Below are 22,942 nucleotides of genomic sequence, written 5' to 3'. Positions count from 1 at the left end.
AATAATATAAGTATAAAAGTTGTTTATTATATCAAAATGGTAATCGTACCTGAGTATCATAAGTGTAGTTTATAACAGACTTATTATTGTTTGGGTTAAAATTTTCAACTACATAAGTAGTTGTTGAGGTAGTAGTTCTACCTAAGCAAAATGGTACTGAAGAGAAGGAGAGCACGATTAGAACAGAGATTATATGCAGCAATGAAGTCATGGTTTTTATTATTCTAGATTAAAAGGTATTGAATTCGTTTTGAAGTGGATTAATGTAAATATTATGTGTATTTATAGGAAAGAGAATACTGTAATCCTATTATGATTTTGAATATAATCCTATTAGGATTTAGAATATAATCTTATTAGGATTTAGAATACTAATTATCTCTTTGTATTTAAATTATATAATCCTATTACGATTTACAATAACTTATCTATATTTAATTTATATTTAACTATATATATCTTTTCCTTTAAATATATAATATATGTCTTTTTTTGTCATGCCTTTTTAATTTTAAATTTTATATACTTTACGTATTAAAATTATAATAATTAAAAATAAAAGAACGTGTATACTGAAATTTCAAATCTTAAAAAAAAAATCATCTCGTTAACCTAATAAAAAAAACATTACAAAAATCTAATAATAATGTCCTCGTCAAAAGAAAAGAAAAAGATAATTAGCCTTTTCTAAGGAAAAAAAAAAGATAATTTACTTAATAATAAAAAAAGATAATTCACTTAACTTAGAACACTCCTGGTGAAGTTTATTCTCTAAATATAAGTATTAATTATATTTCAAAATAAGTCAATTGAACATTATCAAAAATTTTATTTATAGTTGACAAAAATTTTGAGTCAGCATATATATATAAATAAAATCATATTTAAATATATATATATATATATAATAATGTGACACTTAACTGGGGTGAAGTTGATTTTCATCAGATTGAGCAGATCGTCTCTGCCACGCACAGTCACAGTCGCCGGTGGTTTCTTCTTCCGCCATCGTCCTATACCCCACACTCTCATCACCGCCACACAACAATACAACAACCTTTTTCCCACCTCCTCCGCCACAACTTCTCTACTTCAGCTTCAGCTTCTGACAGGAATTCGGATAACGACAGGGATAGGTTTCGGAGAGGTAGCAGCGACTCCGGATCAAGAAACGAAGATTAGAGAAAGAAGACAAAATCAGCCATAGAAAATTTGATCGAAAAATTAGAGAAATAACACAAAATCTAGGGGAAGGGAAAATGTAAGAGTGTAATATTACCTCAGATACAAGAGGAGAGAACCAATGGAGGGAGCGAAAATGGCGATGAAGACACTCCACAACGGCGAAGAACTAGAACCAACAACAACGGAGATGTCGACGGAGAGGTAGCTGCGAAAACAACGTCGAAGGCTAGGGTTATCTCCATTGTAATCAAAATTGAATTGAGATGAAAATAGTAACTGGGCTGGGCTGAAAAATTTCTAAGTATTGAAATAAAAGAGTAACTGGGCTGGGCTAAAAAATTTCTAAGTATTGAATAGGGGTAAGTTGAAAAATGCCTCTTTTTTATCAATCAATTAACTAAATTTACCTTTAATTTTATATTTAATTGAAATATACTTTTTTTTTATATGTGTTCTACCCAAAATACTCTGACATAAGGGAGTCACATGGAGAGTATATTGAGGTGACAGGGGTAAATCGGTAAAGTGTTTAAAAAAAGAGGCAAAATTAATAGACTTTAAAAAATAGGATAAAAATAAAAAAAGACAATATAAAAAGAGTATAGAGTCTAATTTCCTCCTTCTCATTTCTATCAAAAAGCCTGTCCGTGAAAGTGTTTACACATTTATAGACGATTTAAAAGTGTCTGCGTTATTTTTGAAACTTGTATAGATCAGCTGCGAATCAAGATTCTTTTTAAAAATTAGTGTCTCATACTGTGTTAAACATATTGAAATTTGACATATCAACTAATCTAAATTATATTAAATATATTAACTATTTTTGTTAATTTTATTATAGATTTAATTTTTTTATAAATAAAAAATTATAATTTTTTTATAAATAAAAAATTAATTGATATGTCAAATTTTAATTGGTTTAACACAGTATGGAACACCACCTTTTTTTGCTATTCTTTTGCGGGCGCATCAATTGTAAAGCGCATGTAAAACTAATCATTCTTGTAGTGTAACTTCTCTATTCTATTTTTAAAATAGAGTTACTAAATTTTTTTTTATTATTATTCTACATTATACCACATACCAGTTTCCTTAAAATACATTACCAATTTTTTTTTTTAATTTTAATATATTTTATTTATTTTAAATATATAATATTAATATATACACATATCCTCATAAAAATAAATATTAAAACTCAAACCAAATAATAAAATATATGTTTAGATTAATAAATAAGATTCTATAAATATAAAGCATGAATAGTAAATTTTTTTTAAGAAAAAAAATATATAAAAAAAGAACATTTACTAACGTGTTTTTTAGTACAATTCTTTAAAATTTTTAAAACTTCAAACTATTGTGAGTACTCTTACATTTTATCTATTAAGTATGTAATTACTTTTTTTTTTATCATTTTTTTTTAATTTCACATTTACAAACATTTGAATAATATTAACTTTTCTTAAAAAAAAAAATTTTAAAAAAATGAATAATATGCACAAGATGAAGCCAATAAATAAGAAATTATAGAATTATATGAAGAACAATTTAGAGAAACATATCAATAAGAACTTGGAAAAATATAGCTAGAAAGAAATCTCATATTCGAATCTTAAACTGCATCATATCTATTCTTCTATTTAATTAGTATATATTAAGTTAAGGCCATTTTACAATTTTGTATACATTATTTAAATTAATTACAAAATATGTGCAAAAAAACTTATTACCATAACTTATCTATATTTAATTTATATTTAAAAAGTTATTAGATTATTAGATTATTACTTTATTAATTTTTTTTGTTTCCATCAATGGATATTACCCATTAAGAAGTGTTCCATATATATATATATATATTCCTTTAAATATATAATATATGTCTTTTTTTGTCAGAATAATATGTCTTTTTAATTTTATATACTTTACGTATTAAAATTAATATAAATAACAAAAAAACTGTTTTTTGTTTTTAAAAACAAAAAATTATTTTTGAAAACAATTTGGCTTGTTTGACCTTATTTTTTTAAAACAGTTTTCAAAAAACAAAGTTACAAAAAACAAGAATTTTGAAAACAACAAAATGTTGTTCTCTGTTTTAAAAACCAATTCTTTTAGTTAATATTGTTTTTAAAAAACACTAACCAAACATGACTTGTTTTTAAAAACTTCAAAAACTATTTTTTGTTCTCATTTTTAAAAATAATTTTTTGAAAACAAGAAACAGAAAACAATACCAAACATGCTCTAAGCGTCTTTAAAATTGGCATCAAATATTGTAGAATTCCTCAAAAAAAAATTACTCAAATTTCCCGGGTAAAAAAGATCTTGGTGCTACATTGATTGTTCATGAAAAACTCGTATATGTAACATGTTCAAAGGTTAAGTTTTAGTCCCAGAAAAGGCTAGATGATGTGTCTACTGAACCAATTTTTACACCAAGGAAGTTTTAGCATCACATAAGCAGGTTTGTTTATATTTATATACAATTATACAATAATGTGAATTCTTGGACAATAAACATTAGTAAATTTATTGGGAAATATATTGATAACAAAGTTAATATTTGTGAATTTGGTACTTGACTTATAAGAATATATTAAGTCATATACAATAGATACAATTGAAATCGAAACCTTAATTTTATTAACGGTTAATTTCTTTAAATTGTTTCTCCTTTCACTGGTTTTATTATTTTCTAGTTTTAACCTATTCTTAATTTTTATTTAACCAAATAGAAGTAAAAGTTTAATTTTAACGTACTTAATTACAATCCTCGTAGGATTGACCTCACTCTTGGTGAGTCTATTACTTGTAAACGATACTTGCACTTGCGAGTACAAACTATCACAACAAATGTGAAAAAAAGAAAAAACCATACCTCAATCTATGTGACCAACATGATTGAAAAGTTCATAATAAAATAAAATTCTTATACATGTTCAAAATTAATACATGAATTTTAATAGCCTATATGCTTATCCTACATTATTGTATTATTACACATTCAATATAGCATTTAGTTTACAAGTTTTCTTGGCAATTTTACTAAACCAAGGTTGGACTTACTTACAAATTCAAATCCTTGAAGTTTTGCCCCAAAGGTAGATTGATATGAAATATATCCCACACAGAAAATTGAGATGAGATACCTAAATATTCTCCTCATTTAAGTGGTGAGTAGTGAATTATGAATTTATAATCAGCACCACTAAAGAATTTCACTTTTAATGCTAAACATATAGGCTCTTACTTTTAATAAACTCTCAACTAAAAATAATATAATCCATTATTCGAACCACTAAAACTACATTTCCTCTTGTAGAACATGCATGCTCTCGTAAAAGCCTATGTAAAAATATATAAAGTAAAATAAGTAGATATTTCACAAGTAAAATTATACCTAGCTATCATAAGTATAATTAATGATAGATTTATTGTTATTTGGGTACAAAGTGCGGTAAAGGAGAAAACTATAAGAATGCTAACGAAAGTAGTATGCAGTACAGTGCTTAATGAACTCGTGATAGTTTTTTGTTAATATGTAGTATAGAAGTTGATGAGAATAAATGTAATTTAATTATGTAATCTCGTGTATTTATAGAAAAGAAAAAAGAGAATACTAATTCTACTAGAATTATTTTAATTTACATTTAAGTATATGTATTATTATGATTTAAAAATTTATAATACAAATGTAATTATGTCACTTTATTTTTAAATAAATTATGTCACGTTTTTTTTTTTTTATTGAAAATCATCTTTTTGATTTAATATAAGTTATGTATTAATTTTTTTTAGATAATCTTAAAATATAAAAAAAATAATAATAATAATAAAAAGATAATGAGCCTATACTTTAAAAACAAATAGAGAACAAAAAAATCTGGTTAACCTAATTAAAAGAAAAAGCTAATATACTCAAAAGAAAAGAAAAAGATAATATACTCCGACCCGTTAATTTTTATGTTAGAGCGGGCGTGATCTGACCCGGTTTAGACTGTAATCTCTAAAGGTCTTAATTTCTAAACGTCTGAAATGAATGAATCCCTAAATCAGTTTAGACCTAAATCGAAAATCGATTTTAGATTCAGACCCACTTCAACATTCTCATCTCTACTCTATTTTGAATCGGGTTTTCATTTTCCAGCAAAATCCAGTGAAGACTTAGTTGTGTTAAATCATGCATGGAAGACAGCAAGTGATGGGGCCTGATCTAACATAAAAGTTTCACCATTGCAATCTCTTTCTTAGTATCTGAATCTCCAATCTTTTGTTCACTAGTTAAAGAGTACTCCAGGTTCAAAAGTGTCTGAATAGTGACTACAGTTGAAATGAACTCCAATTTCTTTCATTATGGGCATCTTCCTGTTGATATCTGATGAAAGAAGCAGAGAAGTATAATTGATTAAAATGTGTACAAATCAATTGAAATGAAAATGAGTCCAGTGAGGTTAATCATAAAAGAGAGAAGAAAAAAAAGACCTGAAAATGAGATTGGACAACAGCTGCAAAATGAACAAGAATACATGATATCAAACAAAGAAGACATATATATGTATAAAGATTAGACATTAATGTAGCTGCAATGCAACACCCTTGAAATCAGAGGACCTTGACTCCCACTGGACAAAGACACAACCCAGGCATTTGCTGAGACAATAATAAGAAACAGAATCACAAAAACTCAGTTAATTTTCTTTTCATGATACTAAGATAGGATAATAAAAGAAATCTACAAAACATAGAAATAAAAATCCAGGCCTATAAGTATTGAAGGGTCAGAACAGAACACTTGGTAAGTGGACAAACCTTGGCAAAGAAGCCAGAAGACAAAGAAACTCATTCCTAATAGTAATAAATACCATGTGAAACGGAGAATGGAAAGGGAAATTGAAAAGTTCATAATGAAATAAAGCTCCAACACATGTGATATGAACTACACTACACCAGAAGAGCTTGATATAAAACACAGAAAATTTAGATGAGACACCTTCGAAGTTGTGAGTAGTGGATTATGATAGTATTACTCTATTATATGTTCTCCATAAAGAATCTCAACGTCACTACTAAACTCTCTTATATTTAAATTCGTATGGATCGTGGAATTTTGTAACTTGTATGAGTTACATTGAAAAATTTATATTTTTTTTTTCAAAATTTTGAATTTGATTTTAAAAAATACAAAATAATTGTTGAAATATGTTAATATTTTAACATGTTGTAATACCCCGTAAAAATATACATATATTTTAAATTTATTTAATATACAACTTGTGTGAGAATAAGTATTTATTTATTTCTACTAATAGTGAATAGAGACTATTGCTTAAAATAGAATTGATAGATTTCTAAATATAGTTGAAATTATACTAAGTGTCAAGGTAAAATTATGGTATTTTTACGAATTAGGATAATTACTCAATTAAAGCCCAATATGAAAGTCTATTAGAGTTTTATAGATTTTTTAGTTGGTTTAATTTATTGTATGAGTGCATTAAATAACATTATAATATAATTAATGTCACAAAAATTCGTAGGTTTTGATAAATTCGCAGGATTAAAAACTGTTTTACTAAAATGATCATATCTAGAGTTTTAGAGCTCCGATTGAGGTGATTCCAGTGCCGTTGGAAAAATAATTCAAAGATCTATAAATTTTGTAGAAATAGTTATATCATAATTCGGAATTTTTCTAGGTGAAAACTGAGCCTAAAGTTACGAAATAAAGGGCTTACTTTTAAAATTTAAAAATTTAGATATTTGTTGATTTAATAATATTTTAGCATTTTATTATATATATATTATTATTTTTAGTTAACCTAAACCTATCAGAATACGATATCTCATAATCTTTTTATCAAACCCTAAACTATCATAGTTTTATTTTTCCTCTCCAAACCAATTAGTAAAGCCTCATTCTTTTTCATGTTTGCTCCTCTCAAACCTTCCACAATTCTTCTTATTTTCTACCTCCATTCTTAAAGTTTTGGATTTATAATCAAGGCTTGCGGGCTTGAGACATCGAATAGAAATATGTGAAGAGGTATGAAATATTTTCTTGCTCAATAATGCTAAATGTTATCTAGGGTTCGGATCTATTATATTTTTTCATTTTCAGAAAAACAAGTTTCAGTAAAGTGATGATATCTCTCTTTATATTGATCCGTTTTTAGAGATTTTTATATCGTTGGAAAGCTTATTCGATTTCCCATAAGTTTTATGAAGAAACTTTTTGTTAATTCGAAGTCATACTATGTCAAAAAGTTAGTTTTATTCAATATCATGTGATTCATTTCTTGAATCTTGTTCATGCAAAACTGTTTTGGTAAAATTGTAATATCTCTTTGAATATAATTCCAATTTCAAAGATTTTGGTATCATTGGAAAGGGAATTTAATTTCCTAAAACTTTGATGAAGATGTTATCTTCTAGTTCTGAACCATTCATGTTCTTTACTCCATATTCTTTCTCAGAAATAGTTTCAATAAAACAATCATAACTCCCTCAGTTTTAATCCATTTTTAATGATCTTTATATCATTGGAAAGATAATGAAATTTTCTATAATTTTTATGAAGACAACTTTCACTGAATTAGTATATTTGTTGGTCAAAAATAGTGATCTTTCTGCTGTACTGTAAGAGTACGAATTTTAATGTTAGGGCCTTGAACCATGTGTTGTTATAGGTAGTAGTGACGAGATAACAAGTCTTAAGCAGTGGGATTTGAGGATCTTGTCCTCAACAAGAAAATTTATTGAGGTGCTTGGAGTAGCAAGAAGGTGTTCTTAACAACTGAGGTAAGAAGAGTGGACATCTCAGGCATGTGGTGTATGTTGAAACATACAACTGTATTATGGGTTTGTATTTACATGTTTTATTCTATGGTAGATTGTTGTTTTATGCTAATGTTATTAGTGTGTGATAGTGATAAGGCTTTTGACTGTTTGTGTGAGGATAGCACTTATAGGATAGGTTTTCTGCTGCTGGTGTGAGCATAGCACTGCAGGATATATTTTTGGCTGCTTGTATGGGTTTACTTGTAGGTTATCCTATCATGGGTGAGTACAACTTGTGATAAGGGATTGCCCTATTGGATGCCGAGTGTGAGAACAGCACAAGGCAGGGAAAGTTACACTTCATGTCTGATCAACATGAGTGGGAGTAGGTTATCTTATGTGAGGACAATGTGCGATAAGATACTATGTGTTATGTGTGTGAGTATAACATGCATTAAGATTACATTGTGATGTGATGTTATATTGTATTTGAGAATAGTATGTGATATGATATGTTGGTATATGTATGCAAGTATGGTATGAATTGATTTGATGTTGTGATATTGTTATACTTATGACTATGTTATCTGGTTTGGGGGGGGGGGGGGTTATGTCCTACATAGCTCTTCTTACTGGGCGTTAGCTCACGGGTACTCTGTGTGCAGGTGAAGGCAAAACTATATAGTGAGGGTGGCGAGCTCGAGGCGTGGATTACATGTTAGGGGATTGTCACGATGTTTTGGTTTAAAAATATTTCATTTAAGATTATGATTCAAATAGTTTTTGTAAAGCTTTATATTTTAAGGTTATGAATAAATAAATATTTTGTTTTAAAAATAATGAGATCTCATGCTTAGTTATTTTTCATTAAAGAAGTCTTTTATTGTCTTTATCTTAAATGGTTTTAAACGGACTAGCTAGTGTGACGTCTCGGGAAATCGGGGCGTTACACATGTCTAATTAATTAATGGGGCCTAGACCCAAATCAGGTGAACAACTACTGTATGAAAGTGTTTTTGAGGTTGGACAGAAGAAGAAGATGGAGATGGAGATAGTTCAGTTAAAAATCCCAAATCAACAATTCATTTCAAGATTCCTCTTCAGAGATCGTTCGTCCACCCATGAAATTTGCCTCATTCACCTTTTTAGAGATCATGATGAAGCCCATCTTGCTTGTATCCATGACTGGAAAAGTAAAGCGCTATTGATATTCTTAATTTACTAATTACTTTTCTCTTTTCATCTTTCTATATATATGTAGTTTATATATATATATATATATATATATATTTATATATATAAATTACAGTTGCGGAGATTAAGCATCTTTAAAATTGGCATCAAATGTAGAATTTCTCAAAAACATTTTCTTAAATTCCTCAGTTAACAAGAATCTTGGTGTTACTTTGATTGTTCACGAGGAACTCGTATATGTAAAATCACACAAGCAAGTTTGTTTATATTTCTATAGAATTATACAATAATGTGAATTCCTTCTGGTGGGAAAAATTCAAAGTTTATGCAGTAAAATATGACACATGACACATTAGTTGAAAGTGATCATTTACTATTAGAATTTTGTGAAATTTTACAAAAATAAGAAGTAAAGTGTATGAGTTATATAGTCCCACACGGGAAAAATGCAAAGTTTATGTAGTAAATTCACATTATTTAAAAGTGATCATCTGCTTAATAAAAAAACTAAGATATTAACTAATAAATAAATGAAATTAATGATTAATACACAAAGAGTAGCATGTCCAATATGAGTGCACAAAGCTTGTAGTTGTAGTTCGATATCTTGTAATACTATTCTTTCACATCCATGACTCTCACTGCAGTTCAACATTATGACAATTGGAGTGGCACATTCCTATAAATATATATATTCACACCAACTATGCTGTTTATTAGGCACCTCTTGTTTGCAGTCTAATCTACGATGATCACAATAATTTTGATCGATAATAATTAGATTCTGCACATTGTGCATTTCTATATCTTGGAATTTAATATTCCTTGCATCTCCTTTACATCTCTCTGTATTATTGTTTACATAAAAATCATAAGATTTGAGTGTTTGTTTGTTTTTGATGTTATTATAGAAAGATAGGTACATATACAAAATACACACACAACTGGTTTCACTTATATGTATACGCACCTGCCAAGTCTTAATTCGAAATCCATTGGTGGTTTCGTAAAACTTATCTCTACGAACGAATATATCAAAAACATGGGCTTCTGCATGCCCAGCTCTCAAACTTCCAATACTTCAGTTATCAAAGTAAATTAATCACAATTACTATACTATGAAACAAAAAAAAAATTATAATTAAGTAAATAACAACTATATTATTTATCTGATTCCGTGACCAGGTCCACAGGTTATATCTGTGGCTGACACATTTCGGGATCCACTCATAATAGATATGCAATCATCACCTACAACATTGCAATTATCTTGACTTTATAGAGCGACTTATCATGCTCGAAAGAGAACCCTTTAACACTATTACCTTGCTTCAAATTAGCGAGTATTTGGATAAAAGTTTTCTTAGCTAATTTCTTGTGACATAACACTCCAATCTAGCCAAGATGTGGTAGTAAGCACGGTACACTCCACCAGGGCATATAAGATAGAGCATCAGCAACACGATTACCCCCAATAGGCCGATAATGGATCTCAAAGTCAAATCCCAGCAACTCAATTACCCATGTCTTATTTCTTCATAGTGAGAGTTCGTTGTGCAAGAAGGTACTTCAGACTCTTTTTATTCATTTTCACCACAAAATTTCACCAACTATGGATGCCACTTAAGGACAGCAAAATCGGTTGTCACCAATTCTTTCTCATAGATGGACTTAAGTGCCCAAGGCTTCAATACTTAGAAGAAATAGGTGGTCGATCGGGCCTCTTGCATGAGGAAAATGCCTAAACAATGTCCCGAGGCATCCATCTCAACCATAAAAGCTTCAGACAATTTTGGAAGAGCTAAAAAAGGTATAGTACTCACAATTGGCAAAAAGCTTTTGTGGCCATTGTGGAGCAACAAAACTGATCCTTCTTCACTTGATTAATAAGGGGACAGGCAATACTCTCATAACATCCCACAAACTTATGATGGCCCAGAATACCTCCCAATTCTTGAATAGTGCTTTTGTAACAAGCCAGCTAGTGAGTGGTTTATTGCATTATCTTCCGAAGACACTTTGGCATTGCCCAACTCGACCCAAACCCCTTCTTCTTTGTGTTGAAGAGTAATCATCGACTTAAGTGTTATGTCGGGACAGATCACCCTTTAGTGTTAGATTTCCCACCAACATTCAATATCATATTACACTCCTAATGGGGATAGCCGCCCCCAAGAGTGTCCAATCACTATACTTGGAGTACTATAGAGGTATTTTCCATGGGTAGGCGAAGGAAATCATCAATAATTCTTGTAGTGTTAGGGGAATGACTTTGTAGAATCCTACCCCATGAACAACTTGCTCAGTGCCCATTATCGCCTCATAAACCTTAGTTGAAACCACCAATAGCTAATTTTGAAACAATTTTAGTTGAATGAAATTATGGGTAGCTTTACTATCAATCATTAATTTATGCTTCACAATAATTTCATATTCCTATGGGATGTAAACCCTACCATTGAGTTGAACGAGACTTCTGCCATGCGTGCCTGCCTTTGCCACTTCCTCAATCAAAATTCTCGAAGCCTCTTCGATGGTTGAATTATCTTCCAGCTCCCGTGTCTCTCTGTAAATCTCTATCACTTGAAGCTTCAGTGTCGTACATCGGTGCATGCAAGCCCAAGTACCATCACACTTAAAGCAAATTCTCATGCCTTTTTCTTTTGAATCTTAGCATTTTTGAGTCTTCGATAACCTCAGGTAGAGTCGTGCGAGGATGATGAAATCATCATTGTTGGAGGCCCATTAAATTGAATCAACCCATTAAGAGGGCTATTAGTATGAGCTGGGATTGGGGCTTTGTTTGACCTAGTACAATAAGCCCTAGTGTGTGCATGGTTAGCTGCAATCGTCTCTACCATTGTAGTCTCCAAATTTTTCGGCTCTGAAATCTACAAGGGGGCTTGTAATTCCAGGGTAGCCCTTAATGAAAGTCGATTCGAGCTTGGTCTCATCCATTGCTCCTAATGAAGACGTTATTGCCTTGAACTGCTTCCTATATTCTTGGACAATTGACATTTGTTGTAGCCCTATGAATCGGTCGTAAATAGAGCCTTGGTGAGTAGGTAATAAATGCTTGAGTAATAGAGATCCCAAGAGCAAATTTCATGCCTCATTTTTTCCCAACAAAACAAAAGGGGTGGGCACTACGGACACAACACCGCAGCTTCAAGCTATTATTCCGTTGTTAGACGTTGAAGCTTATAGTATCGACCCACTCTATATATCCAATTGTTTAGGTCTTGTCTAGTGAACCCATGTAACTTGATTTTTTGAGCTTTGAATTCATTGCGTCTCCCTCCATCTCCTCCTTGATTTCCACCACTAGAGCATAATTGTGTGATGCTAGTGTTACGAAAAATTATGAATAACTACGCAAGTGCACATAATCAAGTAGTACTCACACAGGTGAGGTCGATCCCACATGAAATTGAACTGAATACCACTAAATCATACTTATATTTTTATTTTGTAATCGATAAATTTGATGAAAATAAAAATAAAGAATAACAAGAAAATAAACTTACGCAATAAAAATATTTAATCAAGGATGAAAAATTAGGGAAAAGAATTCTGTTGATTTAATTACCCAATGATTAATTCTAATTATTATTCTCTTTCTTAAGGTGAATGACAGATTATAAAAATTAATCTAACTCTTTTCAGATCTTTTAGACCTTAAATCACATGTTATCTAATCATCTCTGAATTAGATTAATATATAAATATACAATCAGCATTAAGCAATAATCTCAATGTCACTAAGGTTATGCAAATACTTTCGTTTCACATCAAAATCTAGTTTATCCAATTTTAGCATTCTCAAAACTCACTTTTTAGATTTTGAATTGAGATCATTAAGCATGCTTAAGGTGATCAATCTCAAACATGGAATTAAGCACAAATATAGATAAATACACAATCAAGAAATGAGAAATAACAATTATCATTAATCACAAATAATGTCAATCAACAATCATCATCTCCCCAAATAGGAGTTTAGTTCATAATCTCCATATTTAAATCCATAATTACAATTGAAATAGAAAATAACATAGAAAAATTAAGAGAGAAGAAAAGAACTGGTTGAAGCAATCGATTTGGGTCGCCACAAGCCGCTCTTGAAGTCCTCCCCTTTATTTTTAGGGCTCCAGTTCTGAATAATGATAAAAAATCACGAGCTCTCCTTTTAAATGAGCCAAGTTTTCTCTTTAAAATTTGTGATATTATGAAACTGCCCATGAGCTCGTCAGGAAGGCTTCGTCCCGACCACAGAGTTCTCTAGTCGCGACGACTGGAACATTCTCGACTTGGAAAACTTTCTGCCAAGTCCTGTCGCGGCGAAGCTTATTCCCCGTCGCGACGGGCTTCACCAGAAAAGAGAGCTTGATATTTTTTCTGAACTTTTTCATCTTTTGTCCACTCTATTCCTTTGAGAACTTCTTTTAAACATCCAGGGACCTGAAACAAAGAGAATCAAGCGTAAAACAATCCTAAAACTAAAAACAAAGATCGAAAACTACCCTAAAGCGACCTGAAACTTCGACTAAAATTTAGCCTAACAGCTAGCGCACCACATGAGCTCTTGTTGGCTGGACTTTGGGGTCCATCCATCATCTTCATAGCAATCTGCGTCCTGACCTCGAAGAATTAAATTCAGCTTTTCCGTGATAACACACAACCCATGCTCGCGAGTGATAAGTTGCTCTTTCCAATTAAGTCCGTAGCGTCAACCAATTTTACCCTGTCCCCTTTTTGGTTTGTGATTCGTATCTAGTTATGATACCGTTTTCCTTTTTCTTTCATTTAGATTTTCATTTGATTCATTTTATCTTGAGTGGTACTCTTGGTATTCGGCGTTCACCAAGATCGAACAACTTTGATACCAAATGTTATGATCCAATCTTCCTAAGAACAAAATTCAGTACCAGTAGAAAAAAATTAAAGCAGTAGAGCAATAGGTAAACTAAGCCATTTCAGCCATGGTTTTACATTATATTTCTCGAAAGGGAAAGCGATAACAGAAAAGGATAGTGGTTTCGGACCTTGATGCTGAGAGAAATCTCAATATACATGCATGAGTCACACTCTCACACTAACAACCATAATAAACATTTCCTACCACTCACAATTACAAGAAAGGTCCCTCAATTCACTTGACGAGCAATACAAATGTAATCCCCTAAGTATGTGAAGCGGATAGGAGGCCTAACACTTACTTGTTTTGTTGAATTGTAGGGGCTATAATATTGGCATTCGCTTGGTTGACAAGTTCCTGGCAAAGTCAAATGTCTCCAGTAGTGTTGACTTCAAAGAATATTAGTATTGACTTTATATTGTTATAATAATAATTTTTTATTGTTATTTATGTATTATAAACTTATTAAAAGTAAAAAAAAAAAAATTACCAAAAAATAAACAATTATTGTAAAAAAAAAAATTGTGTCATTATTATTCAAAACCCATCTATGGAATTTGTGTCATTCACCATCGACTTTGACGTCTCCTCCATCTCAAACCATGACAGTGATGATGAAGCTACTGTTTTTCTTAATTTACTAATTACTTTTCTCTTTTCATCTTCTATATATGTAGTTTTTATATATATGTATCGCAATTGTAGGAGATTAAGCATCTTTAAAATTGGCATCAAATGTAAAATTTCTCAAAAAAAAAAAAAATTCAAATTCCCCTAGTAAAAAAGATCTTAGTGCTACATTGATTGTTCATGAAAAGCTCGTATGTGTAACATGTTCAAAGGTTTTAGTCTCAGAAGTGTCTACTGAATCAATTTTTACTCTAAGGAAGTTAGAGCATCACATAAGCAAGTTTGTTTATATTTATATACAATTATACAATAATGTGAATTCTTTCTGGAAAAATAATGCAAAGTTTATACAGTAAAATATGATACATTATTTGAAAGTAATCATTAAATATGATGATTTTATAGTTTAGGGATCATAACTGACATTAACATTTAACAAAAAATAGTTACACAAGTTCATTTTAGTATTAGTTCGATCATGTGTTTAAAAATAAAGAACCAAATGAAAACTAAGATACAAACGAATAAAAAAATAAAATTAATGACTAATAATCCTAATTTGGACACAGAGGAGTAACACGTCCAATATGAGTGAGGTCCACATTGTTGCACAAAGCTTCAGCATGTGCTCTATGTTGGGGTAGTTGTAGCTCGACATCTTGTAATATAATATTTTCACATTCATGACTCTGACTACAATCGAACATTATGGCAACTTGAGAGGCACTTGTACCTTTAATGTTTTGGTACAACACATCACTCACTTGAACAGTAGATTCCTATATATATTCACAAAAATACACATTTATTAAAATTAAGATCAAATATATATGTCACAAACTTACTATGTTATTTATTACGCACCTCTTGTTTGCAGACCATTCTACGACGATCACAATAATTTTGATCGATTATGATTGGGTTCTGCACATTATGCATCTCTATGTCTTGAAATTTTATATTTCTCGCATCTCCTTTACCTCCCTGCATTAGTGTTAAAAATTATTGTTTGTTTTTTATGTTATTATAGAAAGATAGGTACATATACACACACAATTAGTTTCACTTATATGTATACGCACCTGCCAAGTTTTAATTCGAACTCCATTAGTGGTTTCGTAAAATTTAGCTCTGCGGACGAATATATCAGAAACATGAGCTTCTGCATGTCCAGCTCCCAAACTTCCAATACTGCAATTATCACAGTAAATTAATCACATTTACCATACTATGAAACAAAACAAATTATGAGTACATAACAACTATATTATTTACCTGATTCCGTGACCAGGTCCACAGGTTATGTCTGTGGCTGTAACATTTCGGGATCCGCTTACGATAGATATGCAATCATCACCTACAACATTGCACACATGCATTAGAAATAAATATATGAATTTAACTTTTCATTATATGTAGTGTTATGTATGTATGTATGTATACCTGTTCCAATGACAGAGTTAGAGATGTCCATGTTCACACAACGTGTTACATGGATTCCATCAGTGTTGGGACTATCGCCTGGTGCAGTGACTGTGAGATTGAAAGCCATGACTGTGTTGCAATTCACAAACATGACTTGCATTTGTTGGCAGTCTTTTACATGTAAATCTCTCACCACCAAGTTGTTACAATTTGAAAAAGTTAAACCCTGTAGTCAACAAAATAACAAGATTAATAGAACTCTAATTATTATACATATAAAAATAAAGGCAATGGTGTTAATGAACTTACGGTTGGTGCTGGCTTGCATGGCTGAAAATCAACAAAGAAAAAAACAAAACATGATTAGTATATATGTGTGTGGAGTATATAAGCATATATATATATTATTGAGTAGTACTTACGAGTGATGTATCAATGTTGCAGGAGAGCTTCCACCAAGAATTTCCATTACCGTTAATGGTTCCACCACCTTGGACTACTAAATCATTAATATTTTCAAACATAAGCCAGTTGCTTTCGTGTCCATTGTAGTCTGATGGATCGGAGGGTGCTTCTATAGTCCCATCAATCTGAACTGTAACTTTGGATTTGCATGGACCGCGGAACACAATTGGCTTAACAAGATAGGTGTTTTGAGAAGGCACCACTAGTACAATAGGAACATTAGATGAACAAGCCTTCTGCCATGCCTTCTCAAATGCCTGCAACAACAACAACAACAACAACAACAGGTCTTTTCAAACTTTGAAACATTTTGTCAATAATGTTATACTACTTTAGTTTGAACATATACATACCATCGTGTCATCTTGGCCCCTTCCTTTTGCTCCAAAATCATCAACATTAATAACTCCTCGTTTTTGAACTGGCACAGGCCTTGGCATTGGGTGAGATCGAGGCTTAGGCTTAGGCTGAGGCTTTGGCTGAGGCTTCGGTTGAGGTTGAGGTTGAGGCTTTGGCTGAGGCTTAGGTTGAGGCTTCGGTTGAGGCTTTGGCTGTGTCTGTGGCTGAGGCTTTTGGTGGTCAATGGTATCAGAATCACAGCTTGGAATAACATCTCTAAAACGAGTGAATTCCACATTTTGGCACACAGCTTTGGTATGGCCTTGGTTTTTATAGTATGTGAAGTGAACATTTTCCATTTTAATGTCTTTGCAAGGAAAACTCTCACTGCAGTCCAATTTAATAGCTTAAGGTCCCTCACTCAACACACGTCACAAGTCATATAAAAGTAACACTTAAGCACCCTTGACCCTCCTATAGTATGCCACCCCCTCCCAAATCCTTCACCTTGTCCTCAAGGTGAAATTTTGGAAGTTGTGTTCGTATACTCTCAAATTGTTCTCATGCAGCTTTAAAGGTTGGCAGGTCTTGCCGCTGAATTGGAACCTCCAAGCTGAGAACTGTGCCTGGAAGCTCACATCCAACAATCTCTTGAGTCACCTGCAACTCAAGGTCAACAATGAGATGAGGTGGCACTGTCGGGGAAGAGTTGGTGATGCTGTGAGTTGCTCGAAGTTAAGAAACATGGAATATTGGATGGACAGATGAAGTAGCTGGCAGCTCTAAGCTATACATTGCCTTGCCAATTCATCAGTGTGTCTTAAACCCATAGAAATGGGCAACCAACTTCTCATTCTTTCAACATGCAAGCGTGCTCTATCGATAGGGGCACAACGTGACATAAACCGAGTCAACTTCTCAAAATCAACATGGCAAAGAGACAGATCAGCGTTGGCTTTCATCTTTTTCCAAGCTCGCAACAAGTGCATCCTCTAATCATTGAGAAAAGTGTCTTGATCCTCCAATAGTTGGTCCACAACCACTACATCAGTAATCCTTGTAGTACAACAAACAAAGGATGGGGCTCACGACCATGAAGCACCTTGAAAGGAGAACAACCCAGAGAAGTGTGGAGAGAAATATTGTACCAATATTCTGCTCGGGAAAGCAACTTAACCCACACTCAAGGCTTATTCGAAGCCAAGCAACGAAGGTAAATTTCCAAGAAACAATTGACGACTTAGTCTGTTAATCAGTTTGCAGTTGATATGTTGTTCTATGCTCGAGTTTTGTTCCTTGGGGATGGAACAACTTTGCCAAAAATGATTGAGAAACACCCGGTCTTGATCCAAAATAATAGAGCAGGCCCTCCATGGAGCTTGACCACTTTAGCAGTGAATGGGTGTTGAAGTGGAATGAAATGATTATACTTACTCAAATAGTCCACCACCTCGAAGGTGGTGTCAACTCCCTCCTATTTATGCAAACATTAAGTCATCTTGAACTTGCTTGGGGGACAAGAGGGACTAGAGGAATCCAGCTAGAGACATGGTTCTATATTTATTTTGTTGGCAAACCTCACAGTTATGAACAAAGTCTACCACAACCTCTTTTATTCCAACCCAATACACATCCCATGCTAGTCGTTAGTATGTGTGAGTCACCCAATACACATCCCATGCTAGTCGTTAGTATGTGTGAGTCTCACCTTATTGTCCCCCAACGTGAGAGCAATGATATTTCCTTAAAAAACTTAGAATCAAAGTATAAGTGGCTGACAACTATCCAGCCTTTATAGAGCAACTTTTCGGGTGAGAGAGGAGAAATCCCGGCATGGTTGTATATTTATTTCGTTGGTTAACCGCACAGTTCTAAACAAAGTCTACCACAAACCTTCTTTATTTCAACTCAATACACATCCCCTACTAGTTGCTAGTATTTGTGATTGTCACCTTAGTGTCCCCAATGGGTGAGCAATGATATTCCTTTAAAAATTGAGAAATCAAAGTAGAAGTGGCCGACAAGCTTCTCGTGGTCAAAAGAGAACACTAGAACACTATTACCTTACTCTAAATTAGCAATTATCTTGGCTTTATAGATTGGCTTCTCATGCTTGAAAGAGAACCCTTGAGCACTATCACCTTGCTCCAAATTAGCGAATATTTGGATAAAAGTTGTCTTAGCTGATTTCTTTTTTTTTTTTTTGAGGGAAAAGTCTTAGTTGATTTCTTGTGACATAACACTCCAATCTAGCCAAGATGTGGTAGTAAGCACGGTAAACTCCACTGGAGGCATATGAGATAGAGCATCAGCAACATGATTACCCCTAGCAGGCTGATAATTTATCTCAAAGTCAAATTCCAACAACTTAATTACCCATGTCTTATTTCTCCGTAGTGAGAGCTTGCTGCTCAAGAAGGTACTTCAGACTCTTTTAATTCGTTTTCACCACAAAATTTCACCAAATATGGATGCCACTTAAGGACAGCAAAAACGGTTGTCACCAGTTCTTTCTCATTGATGGACTTGTGTGCCCAAGGCTTCAATATACTTGGATGAAATAGGTGGTCGATTACCCTCTTGCATGAGGAAAATGCCTAAACCATGTCCCGAGGCATCCGTCTCAGCCACAAAAGCCTTAGAAAAGTTGGGAAGAGCCAAAATATGTACAGTACTTGCAATTGGCAAAAAACTTTTGTGGCCTATGCGGAACAACAAAACTGATCCTTCTTCACTTGATTGATAAGGGGGCGGGCAATACTCACATAACATGCCACAAACTTATGATGGCCCAGAAAACCTCACAATTCTTGAATGGAGGTAGGTATGTCGAACACCACTAAGTGCTTTTGTAACAAGCCGACTAGTGAGTGATTTGTTGCATTATCTTTCGAAGACACTTGGCATTGCCGAACTTTACCGAACCCCTTCTTCTTCGTGTTGAAGAGTAATCATCGACTTGAATGTTATGTCGGGACAGATCACCCTTTAAGTGTTATGGATTGCCTACCAACATTCAATATCATATTGCATTCCTTTCAATGGTGATAGCTGCCCCCAAGTGTCTCCAATCACTATACCTGGAGTATTATATAGGTATTTCCCATGGTAGGGGAAGGAAATCGTCGATAATTTCCAGCTCTTGTAGTGTAGGGAAATGACTTTGCAGATTCCTGCCCCATGAACTGCTTGTTGGCACACCACACGGGCTCTTGTTGGCTGGACTTCGGGGTCCATCCATCATCTTCATAGCAATCTGCATCCTGGCCTTGACGAATTAAATGCAGCTTTTCGGTGATAACACAACCCATGCTTGCAAGTGGTAAGTTGCTCTTTCCAATTAAGTCCGTAGCGTCAACCAATTTCACCCTATCCCCTTTTTGGTTTGTGGTTCGTATCTAGTTATGATACTGTTTTCCTTTTTCTTTCATTTAGATTTTCATTTGATTCATTTTATCTTGGTAATCCTGGTATTCGGCGTTCACCAGATCGAACAGCTTTGATACCAAATGTTATGATCCAATCTTCCTAAGAACAGAATTCAGTAGCAGTAGAAAAAAAACATATAAATCAGTAACTGGAAAATAAAGCAGTAGAGCAGTAGGTAAACCAAGCCATTTCAGCCATGGTTTTACATTATATTTCTCGAAAGGGAAAGCAATAACAGAAAAGGATAGTGGTTTCCTTTCGGACCTTGATGCAGAGAGAAATCTCAATATACATGCATGAGTCACACTCTCACACTAACAGCCATAATAAACCTTTTCCTACCACTCACAATTACAAGAAAGGTCCCTCTATTCACTTGACGAGCAATACAAATGTAATCCCCTAAGTATGTGAAGCTGATAGGAGGCCTAACACTTACCTGTTTTATTGAACTGTAGGGGCTATAATATTGGCATTCGTCTGGTTGACGAGTTCCTGGCAAAGTCGAATGTCTCCAGTTGTGTTGACTTCAAAGAAACGGCTGAAGTTATTGCAAAGGTAAATCATTATCTCCATGTTTAACCTACCCTGTGATAGTAAGAGTTGGTTTGTTCTTCTTCTGCATGTTTGTCTTCTCCGTACTAATGGTTCCTTTGACTACAGGTTGGCTTTAAGATGTTCTTGGGAGTCACTGCATCCGTGACGAACTGGGATGCTGATGGAACATGCTGCAGTATTGTTTTGGAGGATAATCCTTTGGTAGATTTCGTTGAGCTTCCTGATAATTGTCAGGGTCTGTATTACTGCAACATCTTAAGTGGAGTCATTAGAGGAGCCTTAGAAATGGTGAGCTCTTCCATCTTCTTCATCGATCGTTTGCTCGCATCATGCATTATTACGTGCTTGAATATCTGCATGCGTTTTTAATCGATTATTTTCAGGTGTCGATGAAGACTGAAATCACTTGGGCGCGGGATATGCTTCGAGGTGATGATGCATTTGAGTTGCAAGTAAAACTCATAAAGCAAGTTCCCGAAGAATACCCCTACAAAGATGATGAGTAAAATAAGTAAATTGTATATTCATTCGGTAGAAACCAAAAGATTGAATATTTTCTCTTCTATTTTTACGTGTCAACACCCTTGAATTGGAAGAGATTATTTTAAATATAAGAAATTTATGTTTTGTTTAATGATGAGTTAAATAATAAGAGTAAAATGTGATCAATTCCCAAAAGTTTCACTTGGTTAGAAATTAACTCTTCAATCTGTGTTATGTTAGTACTTTGTTATTTTTATTTATTTTTAGCTATTAAGTGTCATTTTTAATTGTCATTTTTTTTTTCTTTCTTTTTTAAACTGTAATTTCCTAGTTGTGTCTCTGACCTCCTTTTTATCTCTACTGCCTAACATAACAACCCTCTCTCATAACCATTCTCTCTTCTTCCTGTCTCCGGCTGCTCAAACTAGCACAATGACAGAGGTCCTTTCCCCTCACCGGAGGAGAAGGCGCATCAGAAAGGTTGACACACAACAAATGGGCTCCCCTCAAACCGTTGAATCCCAAAAACCAACTCATCTTCCTCACAATAAAAATATTATTTATAACTTACATCCATAACACTTAAAATTTTTTTAAATAATGTGAGATTTTTAGTTTTTATGTATAGTTTATTTTTCAATTAAAATAGGAAAAAAAGAAAAATGTAAGATGCTACTTAAACTCTTCTTGATTGTACTGTGATTTTCTTATAGGCTTGATAGACAAGTTCTTTGCGCAATTTCTAACATCATTTTCTAACCATCGGATTAAATTGAATTAAGGGTTATAATTAAAATATGTAATAAGAAATAGTAAACATGAAAAAAAAAAATTCTACCATTGTACATTCATACATATTGGGTATTCATATAAACTGCAGTCTTTAGTTTTAAATTCAACTAATCCGGACTAAATCAAACCAAACGAATCTATGTAATTATTTTACACATACATAATATATAATTTTTGGACGAAATATTGATATTTGTGAATAACTTTAGGTAGAATATTAGTATTGATTTTATATTGTTATGATAATAATTATTTTATTATTATTTATGTATTATAAACTTATTAAAAGTAAAAAAAATACCAAAACATGAATAATTATTGTAAAAAAAAATTTGCTTCATTATTATTCAAAACCCATCTATTGAATTTGTGTCATTCACCATCGACTCTGACGTCTCCTCCATCTCAAACCATGACAGTGATGATGGAACTACTGCTTTTCTTAATTTACTAATTACTTTTCTCTTTTCATCTTCTATATATGTAGTATATATATGTGTATATCGCAGTTGTAGGAGATTAAGCATCTTTAAAATTGGCATCAAATGTAGAATTTCTCAAAAAAATTTCTCAAATACCCCAAGTAAAAAAGATCTTAGTGCTACATTGATTGTTCATGGAAAGCTCGTATAAAGTTTTAGTCTCAGAAGTGTCTACTGAATAAATTTTTACTCCAAGGAAGTTAGAGCATCACATAAGCAAGTTTGTTTATGTTTATATACAATTATACAATAATGTGAA

General features: G+C 32.7%; 3 protein-coding genes across 7 annotated transcripts in view; 1 reads left to right on the top strand and 2 right to left on the bottom strand.

Annotated features, from left to right (window-relative positions):
• LOC115711203 (uncharacterized) overlaps positions 1–22,942 on the bottom strand; it is a 70,531-nt gene that overhangs the window by 4,014 nt on the left and 43,575 nt on the right. Inside the window, exons 1-3 of one of the 5 annotated variants that reach the window (XM_061111161.1) lie at positions 1,280–1,472; positions 925–1,157; positions 50–156 (exon numbers count right to left, since the gene is read on the bottom strand). In XM_061111161.1, coding sequence (XP_060967144.1) covers positions 50–156; positions 925–1,009 — 192 coding nt within the window. In that variant the 5' untranslated portion in view covers positions 1,010–1,157; positions 1,280–1,472. Of the gene's footprint in view, positions 1–49; positions 157–924; positions 1,158–1,279; positions 1,473–22,942 lie in introns of those variants that run through there. The other 4 variants (XM_061111164.1, XM_061111162.1, XM_061111163.1 and 1 more) reach the window with 4 other exon arrangements.
• LOC115711463 (polygalacturonase-like) lies at positions 15,185–17,348 on the bottom strand. Its single transcript, XM_030639805.2, has 8 exons — positions 16,954–17,348; positions 16,558–16,857; positions 16,445–16,465; positions 16,154–16,361; positions 15,986–16,067; positions 15,793–15,901; positions 15,575–15,694; positions 15,185–15,489 (listed from the first exon to the last, which is right to left on the bottom strand). The coding sequence occupies exons 1-8, from the start codon at positions 17,296–17,298 to the stop codon at positions 15,265–15,267; spliced, it is 1,410 nt and encodes a 469-aa protein (XP_030495665.2). The 5' UTR covers positions 17,299–17,348; the 3' UTR covers positions 15,185–15,264.
• LOC133035356 (uncharacterized) lies at positions 17,546–21,604 on the top strand. Its single transcript, XM_061111169.1, has 4 exons — positions 17,546–20,261; positions 20,827–20,926; positions 21,032–21,214; positions 21,310–21,604. The coding sequence occupies exons 1-4, from the start codon at positions 20,221–20,223 to the stop codon at positions 21,430–21,432; spliced, it is 447 nt and encodes a 148-aa protein (XP_060967152.1). The 5' UTR covers positions 17,546–20,220; the 3' UTR covers positions 21,433–21,604.

Source organism: Cannabis sativa, chromosome 3, assembly GCF_029168945.1.
Source record: "Cannabis sativa cultivar Pink pepper isolate KNU-18-1 chromosome 3, ASM2916894v1, whole genome shotgun sequence".
Taxonomy (NCBI): Eukaryota; Viridiplantae; Streptophyta; class Magnoliopsida; order Rosales; family Cannabaceae; genus Cannabis; species Cannabis sativa.
Note: the sequence above shows the minus strand (reverse complement) of the source record. Positions and strands in the feature narration are given on the sequence as shown.

What these genes read in the sequence shown, in the direction of transcription:
- LOC115711463 (XM_030639805.2), bottom strand. Translation starts at nt 17,298, where the DNA reads ATGGAAAATGTTCACTTCACATACTATAAAAACCAAGGCCATACCAAA. An exon ending in GGACCTGGTCACGGAATCAG is followed by an intron (nt 15,902 to 15,985) that starts GTAAATAATATA and finishes TGATAATTGCAG; the next exon opens with TATTGGAAGTTTGGGAGCTG. An exon ending in TTCGAATTAAAACTTGGCAG is followed by an intron (nt 15,695 to 15,792) that starts GTGCGTATACAT and finishes ACACTAATGCAG; the next exon opens with GGAGGTAAAGGAGATGCGAG.
- LOC133035356 (XM_061111169.1), top strand. Translation starts at nt 20,221, where the DNA reads ATGCAGCTTTTCGGTGATAACACAACCCATGCTTGCAAGTG. An exon ending in CGGCTGAAGTTATTGCAAAG is followed by an intron (nt 20,927 to 21,031) that starts GTAAATCATTAT and finishes CTTTGACTACAG; the next exon opens with GTTGGCTTTAAGATGTTCTT. An exon ending in TTAGAGGAGCCTTAGAAATG is followed by an intron (nt 21,215 to 21,309) that starts GTGAGCTCTTCC and finishes GATTATTTTCAG; the next exon opens with GTGTCGATGAAGACTGAAAT.